The sequence below is a fragment of the Sapajus apella genome, unplaced genomic scaffold (genome assembly GCF_009761245.1).
Source record: "Sapajus apella isolate SASKATOON/1434 unplaced genomic scaffold, GSC_monkey_1.0 scaffold28, whole genome shotgun sequence".
In the NCBI taxonomy this organism is placed as follows: domain Eukaryota; kingdom Metazoa; phylum Chordata; class Mammalia; order Primates; family Cebidae; genus Sapajus; species Sapajus apella.
Genome location: NW_022436968.1, coordinates 19,562,046 through 19,579,335, shown reverse-complemented (window position 1 = coordinate 19,579,335; position 17,290 = coordinate 19,562,046). Strand labels below are relative to the sequence as shown.

The 17,290-nt window shown below is 39.4% G+C and overlaps 2 protein-coding genes across 4 annotated transcripts in view; both read right to left on the bottom strand.

The window, feature by feature from the left end:
* The window catches only part of ATF2 (activating transcription factor 2), a 91,500-nt gene extending 88,164 nt beyond the window's left edge, over window positions 1-3,336 (bottom strand). For 2 of the 3 annotated variants that reach the window (XR_004273299.1, XM_032292889.1), the window contains exon 1: window positions 3,153-3,318. The gene's annotated coding sequence lies outside the window, so the exon portion shown is untranslated. Of the gene's footprint in view, window positions 1-3,152 lie in introns of all 3 variants that reach the window. The other variant, XM_032292890.1, reaches the window with a different exon arrangement.
* Window positions 3,337-11,928: 8,592 nt separating this feature from the next.
* ATP5MC3 (ATP synthase membrane subunit c locus 3) lies at window positions 11,929-17,131 on the bottom strand. Its single transcript, XM_032292888.1, has 5 exons — window positions 17,027-17,131; window positions 16,735-16,846; window positions 15,481-15,558; window positions 14,786-14,979; window positions 11,929-14,163 (listed from the first exon to the last, which is right to left on the bottom strand). Exons 2-5 carry the CDS (start codon window positions 16,771-16,773, stop codon window positions 14,049-14,051), a joined length of 426 nt encoding a protein of 141 aa, XP_032148779.1. The 5' UTR covers window positions 16,774-16,846; window positions 17,027-17,131; the 3' UTR covers window positions 11,929-14,048.
* Between the last annotated feature and the right edge of the window lie 159 nt (window positions 17,132-17,290).

The following is a 17,290-nucleotide window of genomic DNA, read 5'->3' as shown; positions in this document are numbered from 1 at the left end:
CCCACCACCATGCCTGGCTAATTTTTTGTATCTTTACTAGAGATGGGGTTCTAGGGTTTTGCCATGTTGGCCAAACTGGTCTAGAACTACTGACCTCAGCTGGTCTGCCTGCCTCAGCCTCCCAAAGTGCTGGGATTATAGGCATGAGCTACCACGCTTGGCTAACATGGGATTTTTTTTACAGTACATTTTAATCATACAAAATAACCTAACAGGTGCTATATGCATTGACTTTTATAAAGATCAACAGAATATTATTGTTATTCACTGAGTTTTAAACAAGAGAAGTTCTGGTGAAAACCTGATTTTTAAATAAGGAGACTTCAACTACTTTATCTTCTCCAATGACATTTTAGTAAGAATAAAAAGAGAAAGAAATGCCTACTTATACACATATTTCATATTGGAAGGAAGAGCTTGAAGACAAAACGAGTAGAAACAGCACACATTGATGAGATTGTTTACCTGATCTAACAATTTACCAGACAAGAACATATGTATCATTAAAACCCAAGTTTTCCAAAATACAAAAATTTGGGTAGAAAAAAATGAAGATTATTTTTTGAAGAGTTAATACTAGTTATATGTAGATGTGATATGTGGCATATTTTTCAACCATATTCATAGAGCTTCCAGATCCTGAGTACCAGTAAAAAGTTCCCCCCTATTATTTGTTAAAGTGCTGACAACTGCTTCTTTTCTTTTCTTTTTTTATTTTTGAAATGGAATCTCACTCTGTAGTCCAGGCTGGAGTGCAGTGGCGCAATCTCTGCTCACTGCAACCTCTGCCTCCCGGGTCTCAGTTCAAGCAGTTCTCCTTCCTCAGCCTCCCAAGTAGCTGGGATTACAGGCACGAGCCACCATGTCCAGCTAATTTTTTTATTTTTCAGTAGAGACGGGGTTTCACCATGTTGGCCAGTCTGGTCTTGAACTACTGACCTCCTGATCCGCCCACCTTGGTCTCCCAAAGTGCTGGTATTACAGGCATGAGCCACTCCGCCCGGCCGCTGACAACCATTTCTACTATTAACTTAGCTTAAAAATAAAAAACAACGCCAAAGAGAAAAGTAACTGCAGGAATTACTGGGTTACATATTTAACTGATAATAATATAGTGCCCCAAATACAAAATAAACATTTGGATAAGGTTTTTATAGAGGATTTTCAGGGAATGCACTTGGATCTACAGAAGGTATTATGCACCCTACACACACACACACACACACACACACACACACACACACACACACACAGACAGAATCCCTGAAAGCTCCTTCCTTACTGTTAAAATACATAACATCTATGTTCTAAATTTCTACAGTATTACATTTTAAATCATTTCTTAAAACTCAATGGCAGTACCATTCTCTCAAATTAAGATTAAACGTCTTAGGAAGGCAACATACACATCACGGTAAATTTGGAAGATTTTCAGAAATTCTTATACACATCAAGGTAAATTTAAAACATTCCTAGAAATTATTTTACGAAGAGTAGTATTCTTAACTGTTATGTAATTATTGATGGCCTTAAAGACCCATGAACTTTCTTCATCTACAGAGGGGTATCTGTATTTTTAAAATATATTTCACAAGGATGTTCCAATCATTTTGAAACAACGTTTTTACGATGGATTCCTCAATTGAGAATATAAAATTTAAATACAAGATAAAACTGCTTCTGTGTTTGGATTTTAGGGCACTTAAACCTAGAGATCTGACTTTTTAACAAGCTTTTATAAATAAAGCTTTACCTTCATAATTTTGACTAAAGAGACCAAAGCTATATGGCTAAAGATTACACCTAGAATGGCTGTTACTGACAAATGATTACGCCAGTGCTGATGTTTCTTCAAATAAGACAAAATGTGTGCTCAAAGGAAGTCAATTTTTGTTCTAACTTTAAATATGTATCTTAAATGCATGCATTGTGACTGTCTCCATAATTTAAAACCCCTAAAAAATTTAAACTTTCACATTATAAAAAATAATTTAGGGATTAGTCGATCTCTAAGTACCAATTAAATAATAGCCAGGAAAGTATTAGAAAACCTGAAGGTACATGTAAAGAAATGCTTTACATCACTATATAAAGTAGGTGTTGAATTTTAAGAGAAAGACTTCTTTCTCTAAAATTTCTGATGCCTAAGGTTCATCAGGAGTAATCTCTTTTACTCCATGATATTCACAGTAGTTTTGCTCTTGGCCTCCCCAGTTTTAAGACTCTCCATTAAGGAAAACCAATTTTATACTACCTAGGGCACAAAAATAGTCCCCAGCTCCTCCTCCTCTTTTTCCTCCTAGGTTCGGTTCAACTAGCGAACAGAGAAAACACATACACAGTCCCTCTCGGCTCTGGTCCCTAGGGCACTAGCGAAAAGCAAATTATTTCTCTACATAAGCTCTGCTGTCCACCCAGAGAGATTAAAGTATATATATATATATATGGGAAAATACCAGAATCAGTCTGCACCCATACCTAAGCCCCGCCCCACCGGGAAAAAGTGGGGGTTACCGGGATTGTGAGGGTGGAGGAAAGGACAGAAAAGGCCGACTTCCAGCTCGCAGGTTCTCCACATTCTTTACTTCAGGCTGCACGGCAGCCAGGGACCCTGATCCTATTTTCAGCCGCGCCTCCCGATCCTCCTCCCCGCCACCATCACAAACACACTGTCCTCAATCGTTCGAATACTGGGTGGGGAGACCAGAGTGGGCCCTCTCCCTGCCCAACCCAAGGACTGTGGGTGGGAGCGATCTCCCTGCGCAAAGGGCGGACTAGACGTGCGCCCCGGAAACCTCTGAACTGACCCAAGCAGGGGGAAGATAATTCGGAGGGAGGGGTCTAAGAGGAGCCGTTATTCCTTTTTCCTCTGCCTTAGGAAAGCGCGCGCGAGGGAGGGGCCGGAACAACGAACGCTTGTTACCTAACGGTCCGGCCCAGCCAGTCAGGCTCCCAAAGCCGATACCGCGCGGACCGCTGAGGTGGCAGCACAGCCACAATTGCCTCAAGGGCTAGGGAGCACGTCAGGAGCACCCTAGGTGATGGGAAACAGGGGGTGGGGACTGTGCTGAGCGACGTCGCCATGTTAGCGCCTTCTTTCTCCGTATCCCTACAGTCTCCAGCCCTGCGACCCTCTGCCCATTGTTACTCACCCTTCCAGGTCACTAGTTCAGGATCCTTTCGGTCGCCCTGGAGGCCTGAGCACAGCCGTGTTTACAAACCACCCCTGGAGGAAAGGGCTGAACGGCACTTTAAAGGCCACGGGCTCCCACAGGCTTCCGTCCTCTCTCGCGAGATAGGACTGACAACCCTTCTCCCCGCCCTGCTCCCGGCATCCCCCCTTCCTTCTCCCGCCCCTCCCCTCCATGCACACGCCCCTTCTTGCCTTCCTTCTGAGGAGCGCCTCCGAGTCAGGTGATTCCGTCAGGCCTAAGGAAGAAGGCGGGTCTTCAGCAGGGCGGGTAAAAGGGGGCGGTAACCAAAGAGCAATCGGCGCTGATGATTGGACAAAGAGCCTGAAGGGCGGGAAGCAGTTCTGGAGGGGGCGGGACCAGAGGGCCCCCGGAGCGTTACCTCTGCAAACCCGGAGCTGTGGAAGGCTGTCATTGGCTGCCGGCTGGGATGCTGGTGCAGGCGGCGGTGGAAGGCAAGGCAGGGCGTTGGCGGTTCGCGTGGGGGAAAGGTGAGCTCTGGAAAGACTGCTAGAGGGAAAGCAGGATGGGTCCTCTGAGCGCAGCCCCAGGAGCCGGGTGTCTCCGTGGCCGTCACTTCCCAGCACTAGGTGGGGAGGTTGGTAAAAGTAGTCTGCGTTCCTCGGCCCACCCCCTGCCTCCCCGGGAGCCTGAGACGGGGAGTTTCGGGTAAGGTGAGATGTGGGAGAGGCGGAGTTTGCTGTTCCCCATCCCTTCCCTCCAAAAAACCCCACACAGCCTTGGGATTTCAATGTTAGCTGTAGGGATGTTGGTTATTCAATAAATAGCACAAGTTGAAAAGTATGAGCAGGGGCCCCTCTGAAAATTTACATTAACTCTTCATATAAGACTTTTTTTAGTGTCTTTTATTTTTTCCGTTTATTAAATACGGATTTCTAGTCTGTAACAAAATTATGAATTAGTTTATATAGTAACATAAAACACACTCAAAATCGTTGAAAAGTTTTAGGGGATAGTGTTAGAGTTAAGTTCAAGAATAATACGTCATAAAAGTGAAATTGTGATGGCACTGACTTTTTAATACGTTTCTGGACTGCATATATATATGTAAGCCAATTCGGTTCTCTTTTAAAACTAATTTTATTTACTTAAGAAACCAAATTATTAACACTGTAGTACTTAAAATGAAAGTACTGTCCCCATATAGTAACAGTAATGTTGTAGTGCCATTGTAGTGTAGCACATTATGTCAACAAAACCTCACAGTTCAGGTTACTCGTGATGGAAATTGTGGACAGTGTTTGACATCACAATTGTTAGGTCTAGAAAACATTGATTAAATGATGCTTCTCTCTCCATCTCCCAAAACGACTTATGTGAGAAAAAGAACTAAGAATATTATAACATTCCAAAAGACGTTTGGGTCAGTTAGAATCGATTTCTTTAAACAATTATTTTTCCATTTATGTGTATTAAAATTTGAAGCTATTTTTTCCAGCGTTGATACAATTGAGCAGTAGCTTTGGTTTTAAATTTCTCATTTCTACTTCCGTCTGTTGTCAAGCAGTTAATTATCTACATGATGCATTCGAGGAACGTGTTATTTTTTAAAAAGTCTTTCTTTTTAGACAAGAGAAGAACTAGTGATATGAACAGTACTCTGATCTGTTTTGAGAATTCAGTTTTAGCTAATTTTCTAAAGAGAAGGTATACCTAAAGCCAGAAAAAAAATAAACAAGATGAATAGGGGCAGGAAACAGGTGGAAACTATGCATATTTGTTATATATGCAGTTTGGCAGCCTGGCATTTAACAAAAGGTCTCACTTTATCCACATATTTCTAGTTCCACAACAGTTTGTTTACTATAGTTTTTCTACAAGTGGGGAAAACATTCAGCATTGTCAAAATGAGTGTAGTTACTATATTCAGGACTGATTCTATGAACTTGTCTCACTATTTACTCATATCCTCATAAAATGCTATCCTTTTCCATTTTTGTTCTCAATTCTGCATTCCTCAATATCCCCAAGAGTCCTAAAGTTCTCTACAGTCTTCTCCTTACAAATGCAGGAAACTTCTTCTAGACCTCTTCTTTACCTGTATTGTTCCATAATGCATCTACCCAACTTAGTTGTAAGAGAATTAGTGAGGGTCTAGTGAATCTCCTTTAAGAACCCCACATGACTGCTAAATAAAACTAATATTCTTTAGATACAAAATGAGGCTATTTGAAGAAAATGCATTTCTGTCATGAAAGTGTTAATAACTAAATATCACAAGAATCAGTGATGGTCTCTAAATGCCCTCAGAATCTTCCAAATGCCACATAATGTGGTGTTTCCACCTTGGTATGATAGGGCTGTTAATCCATAATCTGTTACTGCTCACAAAAATTCTAAGATATATGTATAACTTAGTAGACTAATATATATATATCTTAGGCTAATATATCTTAGTACACTAATATATATATATATATCTTAGTAGACATATATACTTAGTAACTAATATATATATCTTAGTAGACTAATAATATATGTAATTATATATTAGTATATATAATATATATATTACATGTAATCTATATAGTATATATAATAGTATGTGTATATATACACATATATATATATACGCATATATATATTTATTAGTCTGTTCTCACATTGCTAATAAAGATATACCCGAGACTGAGTAACTTATAAAGGAAAGAGGTTTAATTGACTCACAGTTTAGCATGGCTGGGGAGGCTTCAGGAAACTTATAATCATGGCAGAATGGGAAGCGAATATGTCCTTCTTCACATGGCAGTAACAAGAAGAATGAGTGCCCAGCAAAGGGGGAAGCCCCTTATAAAACCATCAGATTTCTGAGAACTCACTATCATGAGAACAGGATGGGGGAAACCACCCCCATAATTCAATTACTGCCACCTGGACCCTCCCACAACATGTAGGGATTATGGGAACTACAATTCAAGATGAGATTTGGGGTAGGACACAGCCAAATCATATCTCGTTTGTGTGTGTGTGTGTATGTGTGTGTTCTCTCTCCATCTTCCCTTTCAACTCCCTCTCCTTCTCTCTCTCACTAATAATTAATTTACAGAACATAGTTTCTGTTTGTCTGAGGGTAAACAAACCTAGATGACTACACCCCTTATGTGTGCTTGGTACAACTAATCCTGGGATCAGGGAAAGTGCCTCTACATAGTCATGGTATTCTCAGGATGCAACCCAATACAGTGGATTAGCTGGCATTTTATTAGTGAGATCAAGGTGGGGGTGTGTGTGTGTGTGTGTGTGTGTGTGTGTGTGTGATGTCAAAGGGGTGGGGGAAGCAAGACATGATTAACCCACTGATACCTGAGAGATGAAATGAGGATAATGTGGCCCTAGACATTGTAGTTGAATTTTTGGTAGCTTCTATCTCTTTTTCTCTCTCTGCCATCTCAGGGTCTTCCTGCACATTGCTGAAATGGCCTATGCTATAGATACCTCTCAGCACTTGTCGTCATTATTGAAATTTTAAGTGCAGGGATGTCTGCCCTCTAACCCAAATCCTTGGTTTCTCAAAAGAATTTATAATTAATGGGGTGTGGCATTATGGGGAAGAAAAGGCTATGTTTATCTTCATATCATACCAGTTAGCTTATACTAGCTTCACATAATACCAGTTAGCTTATACTAGCCAGAGAGAGGAGAATGGAATTTAAGGGCCTTGTTTTCATTTTTGATGCTAATGCCACCTCTTCTGTCTCATCTGACTCACTAGAAAGAGGGATTGCCATCATTATATTCTGCTCTTTATACAATATTAAGTTATTAATAAAAATAGACAGTACCACTCCTACCTTTCATGGCTTCCCATAACTAGTCTATTTGTCAACCTGAGGCCCACATAATACCAAAGCCATGTGATCCTTTTGCTGGAAACTAAGGGAGGTCTGTCAGCATATGGATCCTCCTGGGTCCTTAGACTAACATCCTGTTCTTTTCAGTTACCTTCTTACCTTGGATACAGCCTCATTGGTCCATGATGGCCAAATAGGTCAACCATCAACCTAATGCTCTCTTTACTCATAAAACATCTATATTTATTGAACATGAACATTCCGGGCACTGTTTCTGGCTCTGAGATGACAACTATAAATAAGACAAAGTTCCTCCAGGAGACTCTTGTGGTTGGGTGCAGGGGCAGGGGAAGACATGCTACATATATAAACAGTAAGATAACTGAAATTGTGGTAAGTACTATGGAGAAAATAGAGCAGGGGTGTAATAACATTCAATATTAGAAGCTTGCTTTTTAAATACAGCGTTAGAGAACTTGAAAGTAACAGACATTTTAGATAGCTCTAGAGCAGTGGGAGAATTCTGTGAGTTGTCCTTTAGATACAAGCCTTAAGGGAAAAATACTGAGATGTCTAGCAGCTGAGAGACTCAGTCAACCTGTGTAGCTATTTGAGGAAGCAAAGCCTGGGGTGCAATTATAAGAGGTGATCCTGGAGTCTCCATGGCTGGTAAGTGCTGACTAAAATCAATTGTTTAAAAGCAGCCACTGACAACAACCATGGGACCTCTCAGGAGTCTCTGCCATAATCAGTTGTAAGATGCTAGCTTGTGCTAATGGGAGGAACAACCAAAAGCTCTTGGATTTATGGGACCCAACTGGTCTTAGGTCCTCTCTCCAATATTTAAGCTCCCTTGAGATGGAAAATCTAAGTCACTAAATATCTCAGAAGAGATACATTACTTTTGTCAATTCAGGAGAAAGAAGTGCAAATTCTTGCTGGGAACTTTAACCAGTTTTTATAGAAAAAATACTTTTTGCCCTTAATAATGTAAAGAACTGGGCAAGTAACTGATGGACCATGTTTTTGGGTGTTAAGTCCATAACATTGTCAGTAGAATTATACTATGAAATAACTATGTCAATATGCTCAGAATGTAGAGAACTCAACAACTCATTTGCAATTTCCTATGTATTTTTAAAGGCTTTGCAGGTAGGACCACAACAATACAATTTTTTCCTCTTCCAAGCACCCAACACCCAAACCAAACCATATTCACTAAATAAACTATACTTGTAGTTCACTAAATAACTAAATAACATACTCACTAACTAAACCATTTCGCCAAATAAACTGTACTTGTGCTTACCGCTGTAAATTTTAAGTTCGGTTTGTCTAACCGAACTTAAAATTTACAGTGGGAAGCACAAGTACAGTTTATTTGGTTCTCAAATGTTATTTCCCATTTATCTATAATCCTACCTTAAAATTAATGGCATTGACATTTATTTCTACCCAACTTCAGTCACTCAGCAACTTGATCACAAATTTTGATCATTCGTTGAACCTGCCTGACTTCCAAGATCTTGAACTCTGAAATTCTTTAAATTTCTTGTGTATTTTTCGGTTCTTATTGAAACGGAGTTTCAACATTACTGAAACCTCTGTGTTATTTCAATTTATCACCTTTATTGTGTCTTCCCTTGTTCCTTACCTGGTTTGAAATTCATAGGTCTTCCTGTTGAACAGTGTGCTTATTTGCCGTCTGCCTAGAGACACTTTTACCTTCTGTTATCTCTTCTTCCCAGTGCCCAACCCTGATAACCCTCACTGCTCTTTATATCAGTGTGTGTTAACAAGCTTCCCAACATCGCTGGAGAGTCACAAAACTAGGTGAATGATGTTCACTACCAATTTGTTACCTATCTGGAGCTAGGTCCCTACTGCAGCTCTGTACTTTTATGCACATTAAGTCTGTGCTATACATACTTTTTTTCTCTTTTCAAGCCCAGATCTGTAAAATTATACTTCATGTATTTAAAATTATGTGAAAAACAAAGTTTATCATTTCCTCAAATCAGCTTTTTCCTTGTCATCGCTAACCGTATCATTAAAAAAGAAAATCAGAGCAATGTTATATCAATGTTATAATAAATATAACAATATGTTGTTATAATATCAATGTTATATATATTGTTAACTATAACAATCTAGTATTATAACATTGATATTATAACAATCTATTTTATAATAGATTTGTGTAATTTTATCGCAGTAAATAATGAAGTAGACCAGTATCTACATATTTTATGCATTCATACCATTTTCTTAATTTTCTTGATATTTCCAGGCTACATGGTTTGTCTGAGAGTTTTTTCAGATTGATACAACATATTTTCTTTTTTTTTTTTGAGACGGAGTTTCACTCATGTTACCCAGGCTGGAGTGCAATGGCGCGATCTCGGCTAACCGCAACCTCCGCCTCCCGGGTTCAGGCAATTCTCCTGCCTCAGCCTCCTGAGTAGCTGGGATTACAGGCACGCACCACCATGCCCAGCTAATTTGTTTTATTTTTAGTAGAGACGGGGTTTCACCATGTTGACCAGGATGGTCTCGATCTCTTGACCTCGTGATCCACCCGCCTCGGCCTCCCGAAGTGCTGGGATTACAGGCTTGAGCCACCGCGCCCGGCCGATACAACATATTTTCCAACATACATTTTCCAACATATTGAAAAAAATATATGTATAAGTGGAGCTTTCCATAGAAGGAAGATTTAGGCTTTAAGGAAGATCTAAATTTGGACCCTGACTTTGCCACTTAATGGCTATGTGATTTTGGGAACTATTTAACCTCTGAGCCTATTTTTCTTTGCATCTTGGAAATTATTCCAAGTTTACAGGGTTGTTATGAGGGTTAACAGTATATGTAAAGCCTCTAGTGCAGGAAGTAGCACTTAACTAGATGCATACACCCTCTCCTCTCCTAACTGGTTCCTGAGATCTAGGCATTAAATCCTACTGATACTACCTTTGCACTCTTTTTAAAATATAGTTAACCCTTGAACAATGTTGGGGGTTTGGAGCAGTGATCCCTCTCCACTTCCCATGCAATCAAAAATTTGCATATAGCTTTTGACTTCCTTGAAACTTAATTACTAACAGCCTACTGTTGACCAGAAGTCTTACTAATTACATAAAGTTGATAAACAAGTGTTGCACTTTATATACATTACATACTGTATTCTTACAATAAAGGTGGAGAAAAGAAAATGTTAAGAAAATCATAAAATATACTTCTAGTACTATATCAATATTATTAAGTTTATATCATGTTTACAAGATGAATTGTCTGTCTGAAATGGTGACAACTGCAGCTGTGGGCCTCTTTTATGGTACATATCAAGCCATTTAACTTTTTCTTGCAATGTCATGTCTTTGCTTCATGGGAGCACTTCTAGCATCACTAGTAGTACTTTGTATGGGTCCCATGGTGTTATTCAACATGTATAATATTGTACCAGCCCAATGAAAAATATGCAAGAACTGTGAGAGATCACTTTTTTTGTGATACAGAATTTACTGGAGATGAACTGCTCACATGGAGATAAGCATCACACAGCACTTTAAGTGGATACTCATAACACTTAAGCTCACTATAATAGCAACAGGTGACCACTAAATTATTACAGTAGTACAGAATGTTCTTCAGTTAATTTTATGCAGTTCTGATTTACTCCATCTTTACATTTGTATTTCTCTCAATTGTAAATGGCACAATATACAGTCCATGTGCATGTTTTGATATATTTAAAATTGTTGTAATAGATTTGTGTAATTTTATGGCAGGAAATAATGCAGTAGACCAGTATTTACATATTTTATACATTGATATGGTTTTCTTAATTTTCTTGATATTTCTAGGCTACATTGTTTGAGAGTTTTCTCAGATTGTTACAAACCTCAAAAAATTTTTCAACACACTGAAAAAAATCTATGTATGAGTGGAGCTGCACAGTTGAAACTCATGTTGTTCAGGGGTCAACTGTTTTCACTGCCACCATCCTAGGCCCTCATTATAGCTCAGCAAAGCTACTATAGTATGAACTGCTGTTCATTGCTGGCTCTGGTCCATCCCATACCCTAGTCTCCTTTTAACCTTTCTAAAATACAGCTCTAAACTTTGAATGACTGACAGTATCACATGAATAAAACCCACACTCTTATACCTGCCTGTTTATATAAAATGGCCCCAATCTTCTTTTACAACCTTACCTAATACCATTTCTGTCTTATACTCAGGCAATTCCTTGTTTCTTGTGTACTAACGCTGTGCTGATTTACTTTTCCTCATGCTGTTCACTAGCCAAGATGCCCTCTTCTGGCCTGTCCTTGTGACATGGTTCTTTAAGGTTTGTCTTAAGTTACAAACAGTACTTTTTCATGTGACTCGTTAACTATAAAACTATTTCTACTCCCTCTGAACATCTTAAGACTGACTGCCACTCGTTTACCATTTTACCAACACCATCGTATTAACATAGAAAATCTATTTTGACAGAAAAATATCAGCTTCTGTTCAAAATCTAAGATTCATTTGGCATTAATATTTGTTTGCAATGCTCATAAGCTGAGGCAGTACTTCCTATAAAAATGGTACACAATAAACATTTCTGCTAGGAGTAGATGCATTCCAATGATGTCCTTTCAATGTCATAACTTTGATACTAGAAACAAAAGTTAAGTAAGAGGATATATACTCAAGGATGTTAAACTTTTGATGCACTATTTTTTATTCCCTTTCCCCTTTATAAAGTTTGAGTCATTGTGTGTGGGGTTTTTTTGTTCTTGTTTTTTCAGGCCACAGCTCAGCTAGTCCCTTTACATTCTCAGGAGATTCCCTCAGCTGGGACATCTCTTAAACCTGTTCCAAATCAATGTTTCAGGCCTTTTTAACCACCAAAACCAGCACCAAGAACAGGTCTATTACCAAGACTGATTTTATTTAAAATACACTTGGAACAGATGACTATTAATCTAAGCATTTCCCTATCACTTTTAAAATTTTATACTATGTACTTGTATTAAATAGTACAGTACTTCATTGCAGTAGAAGATATGTAAAATTTGCCATTTTAACCACCTTAAAGTGTACAATTCAGTGACATTTATGATAGTATATTTACAATGTTGTACAACCATTACCAATAATTCATCAAATTAAATTATTTTTAAGCCAAATTTAGCAGTGAGGGGCTATATACCAACTTTAATGAGACTAAGTTCTGATAACCTACTACCATAGGACCAGCTGTAATTCATCATTTTCATCATCTTAAAAGAAATCCCCATATGCATTAAGCAGGCACTCCCTATTCTCCCCTCTCCCTAGTTCTTGGTAACTACTAATTGGCTTTGTCACTACTTGGATATTTCATATAAATGGAATCATGTGTCTGGCTTCTTCCACTTAGCGTGTTTTTAGGGTTCACTCACATTTATTCAGCATGTATCAGCACCTCATTCCCTTTCATGGCTGAATATTCTATTATATGGATGTATTTTACTTTTTCATTCATTGGCTGATAGACATTTGGTTGTTCCTACCTTTTGGCTATTGTTAAGTAGTGCTTCTATGACTACTTGTATACAGGTTTTTGTTTGAATACTGATTTTCAATTCTTTTGGGTGTATATCCAGGCATGGAATTGCTGGGTCATATAATAGTGCTTATTTACATTGCTCAGTTGAAATATTGAGTAGTGCTGTTCAAGAAAATAGCTTGGGCTCCAGAAATTTCATATTTGATATAGACTAGATGATGGATCAACAAAAAAGTGGGAGCAGCTCTACCTCTAGCTTTTTTGGGCCTCATTTCACTTTATAGAAGGTAATGTATAATTTAGTGATCCTCAAACAGTATGCACAAAAATCACCTGGGACGCCTTTTTAAAGATGCAGCTTGCTGAATCTCATATCTAAAGAGTCCAATTCAGTAGGTCTGGAACCTAGGGATTTTTATTTTTTAAAAGAGCAGATTCTGATGGAGGTGGTCTTCTCACCACACTTGAAGAACTCTGTTAACTGACTACTCTTTCTCAATGGAAACCAAACAGGCAAAGGGCACTAAAAGAAGTAAAATGTAGCTTTCCGAATTGTCATCTTAACTTTCAAAAAACCCTGAAACTTGGATGATAGATAACATGGTACAATATAATTTGCTAGGGGAAAAACTGTCTATAGTAGCACCACCTACTTCCTTTGAATGGGAAAAGTTTGATCAAGAAGCAACATAAATTAGAAGCAAAATACTATTGAACCAGCTATCATCCCAAAGACTCTCACTATACACATGTGAGCAACAGTGATAAATACTGGCTTACAGCAACTTTTGGCTTAAAAAATCTAGCCAATTCAGTTTACTTTTTGATATCTGGTTTTTAATAGTCTTGTTCAAGTAAAAAGCTAGCTGCTAGTTGGACTGACCCTGTTCTGAAAAGACATGAAAGATTCATTATAGGCACACAATTGCTTAATATGAAACTTACTGAAAAACAAAAATCACATTATCCCCCAGCTTAAGGCTTCATTCCCTAAAAAGCTTATGTGATTTATTTTTAGAACCAATCATTTGGAAGGTAATTCTGATTTGATGGAAGGTGGTTCTGATTTGATGTATTCTGAGGTTAGTCTTAAAAACACAAGACCATCTTGAGTATTAACTATCTTTAATATTTTATAGAAGCTTAAAACACCCAAATATTTATCCTTTATATGAATAAACAAAAGCCCCATGAATTACAATGTGCAGAACACTATATAAAAGAATTCCCATAAAAATTACATTGGGATATTTTTCATCAGTGGAACAACTGCCGTAGCTTCCTTTGAATTGGACAGCATCTGCCTGAATGCACGTTCTTCTTATCTAAACTTAGTGTAAGTACAAATCACAGAAGAAATTAAAGTTTTCATCTTTAATGAAGTGACTTTGGAAACAATATATATTTCCATGACACCAATACTACAGTTTTTGGAGTCACAGTAAGATACACAGAATTACATCCGTAATTAATATGAATGCCAACATGTCAAGCAGTAATTTGTTACATGGCAAACAAAATCAAGAAAGCAACCATCAAACAAAAGAGACCCATAGCTTCAGACAAGGCAAATCCCAGGATAGCATATGAGAACAGCTGCTGCTTCAGCGAAGGGTTTCTAAAAGAGACCACATACGACTGTTACTTTGAAATATTAGTTTCAACATGTTTGGTAAATGTTAAAGAATCAGATTACTAGTGTGGGGATTTTTGTAAACTGAAAAGTCTGCTGAAAGATTATTTGCCTAGGTCTCTCTCACACTCTGTTCTCCTCAATCCTGATAATACAGCATAAAGGTAGGGAGCTGTCACACATTTTGACGGCTTCTGACATTCTTATTCCTCTGAAATTATGTTCTATACCTTTTAAAATCTGACAGTTTAGGTGTTAAATAAATTGATCCTTTAAAGGAATGTGCTCTAATAATTATATTCCCAATATAGCTTAACAATTAGGAATGCAGACTCTGAAGTCAGACTTAGTTAAAATTCATTTTCTGACATTTACTAGCTATGACCTGGACAAGTAATATAACCTCTGTGTCTCTAGTCCTTCACAGGTGTTACTCTAATAACACCGCAAATGGTGTTATGAGAATAAAGTGAGATAATGCATACAAAGCCCTTTAAATATAATGCAAGACACAGAGTAAGCACTTAATGCAAACAGCAGCTTTCTAAGTTTCCAGTGATTTCAGGCATGCTCTTAAAAGAACTTATTTAGGGACAGAAGTGATTACCTGGCATAACCAATGATAAGGCTGCCAAAGACTGTTCCAATACCAGCACCAGAACCAGCCACTCCTACTGTTGCAGCACCCGCACCAATAAATTTGGCAGCAGTATCAATGTCTCTGCTGACTGCACTGGTCTGAAACTCCCTTTGGATTAGCTGAGATACACCATTCTGGGCCCCATTAAATACCGTAGAGCCCTAGAAAACAGGAAATAAAGGTAAAGGTCGTTATCAGTAATCACAGGTAGCTATTTTAATTAAGTACCATACTGTCAAAATAACTACTTCTCTATTTTGCCAGGCCAGGCTAATTTTTAAATTTTTTGTAGCAGCAGGATCTTACTATGTTACCCAGGCTAATCTTGAACTCCTGAGCTCAAGCAATCCTCCCGCCTTGGCCTCCCATAGTGCTAGGAACACAGGTGTCAGCCACTGCATCCAGCCCAAGAAAGTAGATTTTTCAATAACTGTAGCTATTATAATTTTAAATATAGGCAACTTAAATCAATAGACATAAACACTACAGTATTTCTTGGCCAAGTTTTGGATAGAGAAATTTCTCTATTTGGCTCATCTAGTTTTTTGGATAGAAGGGTGAAAAGAATCGCCCTAAAACTCATTAATAAAGTTTTTTTCCTTCACTCTAATCAAAACCCTTACTTGGTAGTGTTACCTAATTTCAATTATTGCTGCTATTACCTCTCCATTCCTGGTCTCTGGTCGAGATAACACTGATGCAGAAATTGGTCTGTATGCAACTCTGGATCCAGCTCGGATCTATTAATGAAAAAAAAAAAGATTCCAGTATTAAGAAAGAATACAGGTAAGACTTCAACGACTTTTCAGATGCTATGAATTCTAAAAAAATCAAGTAGTAAAAATGAATCAGAGACTTCTGTATTGACTCTTCGCTGTTTGGTCATTTTTAGTACATGAAGAAATTTTAATAAAATTTCATGCTAATGAAATTGTGAAGCTTGCTACTCTGAATAAAATTTCTAATAACAGTTGCAAAGAGATTAAGAACCGCTTTTGATATTTCTATTATTGTAGTCCCATAATTCAAGTCAGAAAAAAGCAATAAATATCATACATTCTTTGGCAAGTTTAAGTGTACCCAACAAGTACATTAGGAGTGTCACTATAAATGTTTACCATTCAAAATAGCCCAGCAGTTAACATGAGCCCTGACCATTTTCAAGATATTTCTGTATGACCATTAATCACAAAATTTTTAAAAGGAACTTAAGCAATTCTACATCAGTTTAAGAATAATCTCTGAAATATCCGACCATAAGGACATATTCCGGTCCAACTTCTCTGCCCTTGAGTGTCCACTAAACTAAGGTCATAGAAAAATCCCTTCAGAACCAAGACCTGATTCTCGAAGACAAATCCTCCAGATTTAGACTTCACTTAAAGCCTGCAAAACTGTTAAGAAAGTCATACTCAAGAGGCAGCAAGAAAGACTTTGGGCTCGTTCCCCCACCATCTTCCTCCACCCCCACACGGAAAGGCAAAGTCCCTCCCTCTGCAGGATCGAGTTTGACCTACAGACAGGCACTGGAAAGCGCTGCTGCGGTGAACTAGGCCTCAGCAGCCCCTACATCCTCTGCAGTACCCCAACCTTGGCGTCGACCCCAATCCAACAAAGGATGAGGAGGCGGAGGAAAGAGTCGCTCCGGGCCTAGGGACAGGAGGGTTTGACCTACACCCAGAGAGGCCTGACAGGCCTTGGCTGCTCTCCATCGCCCTTGTGGCGAGGAGAGGGCTGAGATACCGTAAGATTAGGAGGAAAGGAAGAAAAGGGCAATGGGTTAATGGGTGAGGAGAGAGTCGTTCCCAAGCGGGCGCTGTGCCCCGCCCGAAGATTGCCCCATTCAACAATGTGGACGCTCCAGGCCAAGAGGCCCAGCCAGACCTCAGTCCCCCGGCCCTGCCTGGGCTACGCACCAGAGCGGGTGTACAGGCGAGCTTGGCGCAAGCGAACATCTTACGCTCTTCGGGACCACGCGGCTGGAGGTCTTGTGTGACACGCTACGTGGGCTCCTCTCCCGCTTCCTCTCTGCGGAGGAAAAAAGGCTTAAGGTCAAGTGCCCTCCAGGGGCCTGTCCTTCCCACCGAGGCCCCGCGGGCTCCCGTCAGCTTGGGCCCCGTGCCCAGTGAGGCGCTGGCACAATGAATGGGTCCCTATTGGGCGCTGCTCCGCCCTGGCCAGGCCGAGCTCCCTGTGTCCTCCACTTACCTTCCCGAGAGGTAGCAGCGGAACCGGGTGCGCCAGAGGTCGAAGAAATGGGGCTTAGCGCGCAGGCGCGGTCCGGCTCTTATTGGCGCCGCAGCACCCGGATGAAGAAGGCGGGGTTTCGAGTACAGCAAGGAAGACACTCAAGGTCACTTTGTAACAACTTTATTGGCAACTAGCCGGGAAGGACAACGACAACCACCTGGTGATGAGGCAGGCAGGGAGTGGTAAGAGAGACAAAATGAAAAGCTGTAGTCTAGCCCGGCA

Excerpts from the sequence above, each read along its gene's own strand:
- ATP5MC3 (XM_032292888.1), bottom strand. The coding sequence starts at position 16,773 with ATGTTCGCTTGCGCCAAGCTCGCCTGTACACCCGCTCTG. Across the intron at positions 15,559-16,734 it reads TCGCCTGTACACCCGCTCTG|ATCCGAGCTGGATCCAGAGT; the intron begins GTGCGTAGCCCA and ends TTTCATTAATAG. Across the intron at positions 14,164-14,785 it reads CTTATCATTGGTTATGCCAG|AAACCCTTCGCTGAAGCAGC; the intron begins GTAATCACTTCT and ends GGTCTCTTTTAG.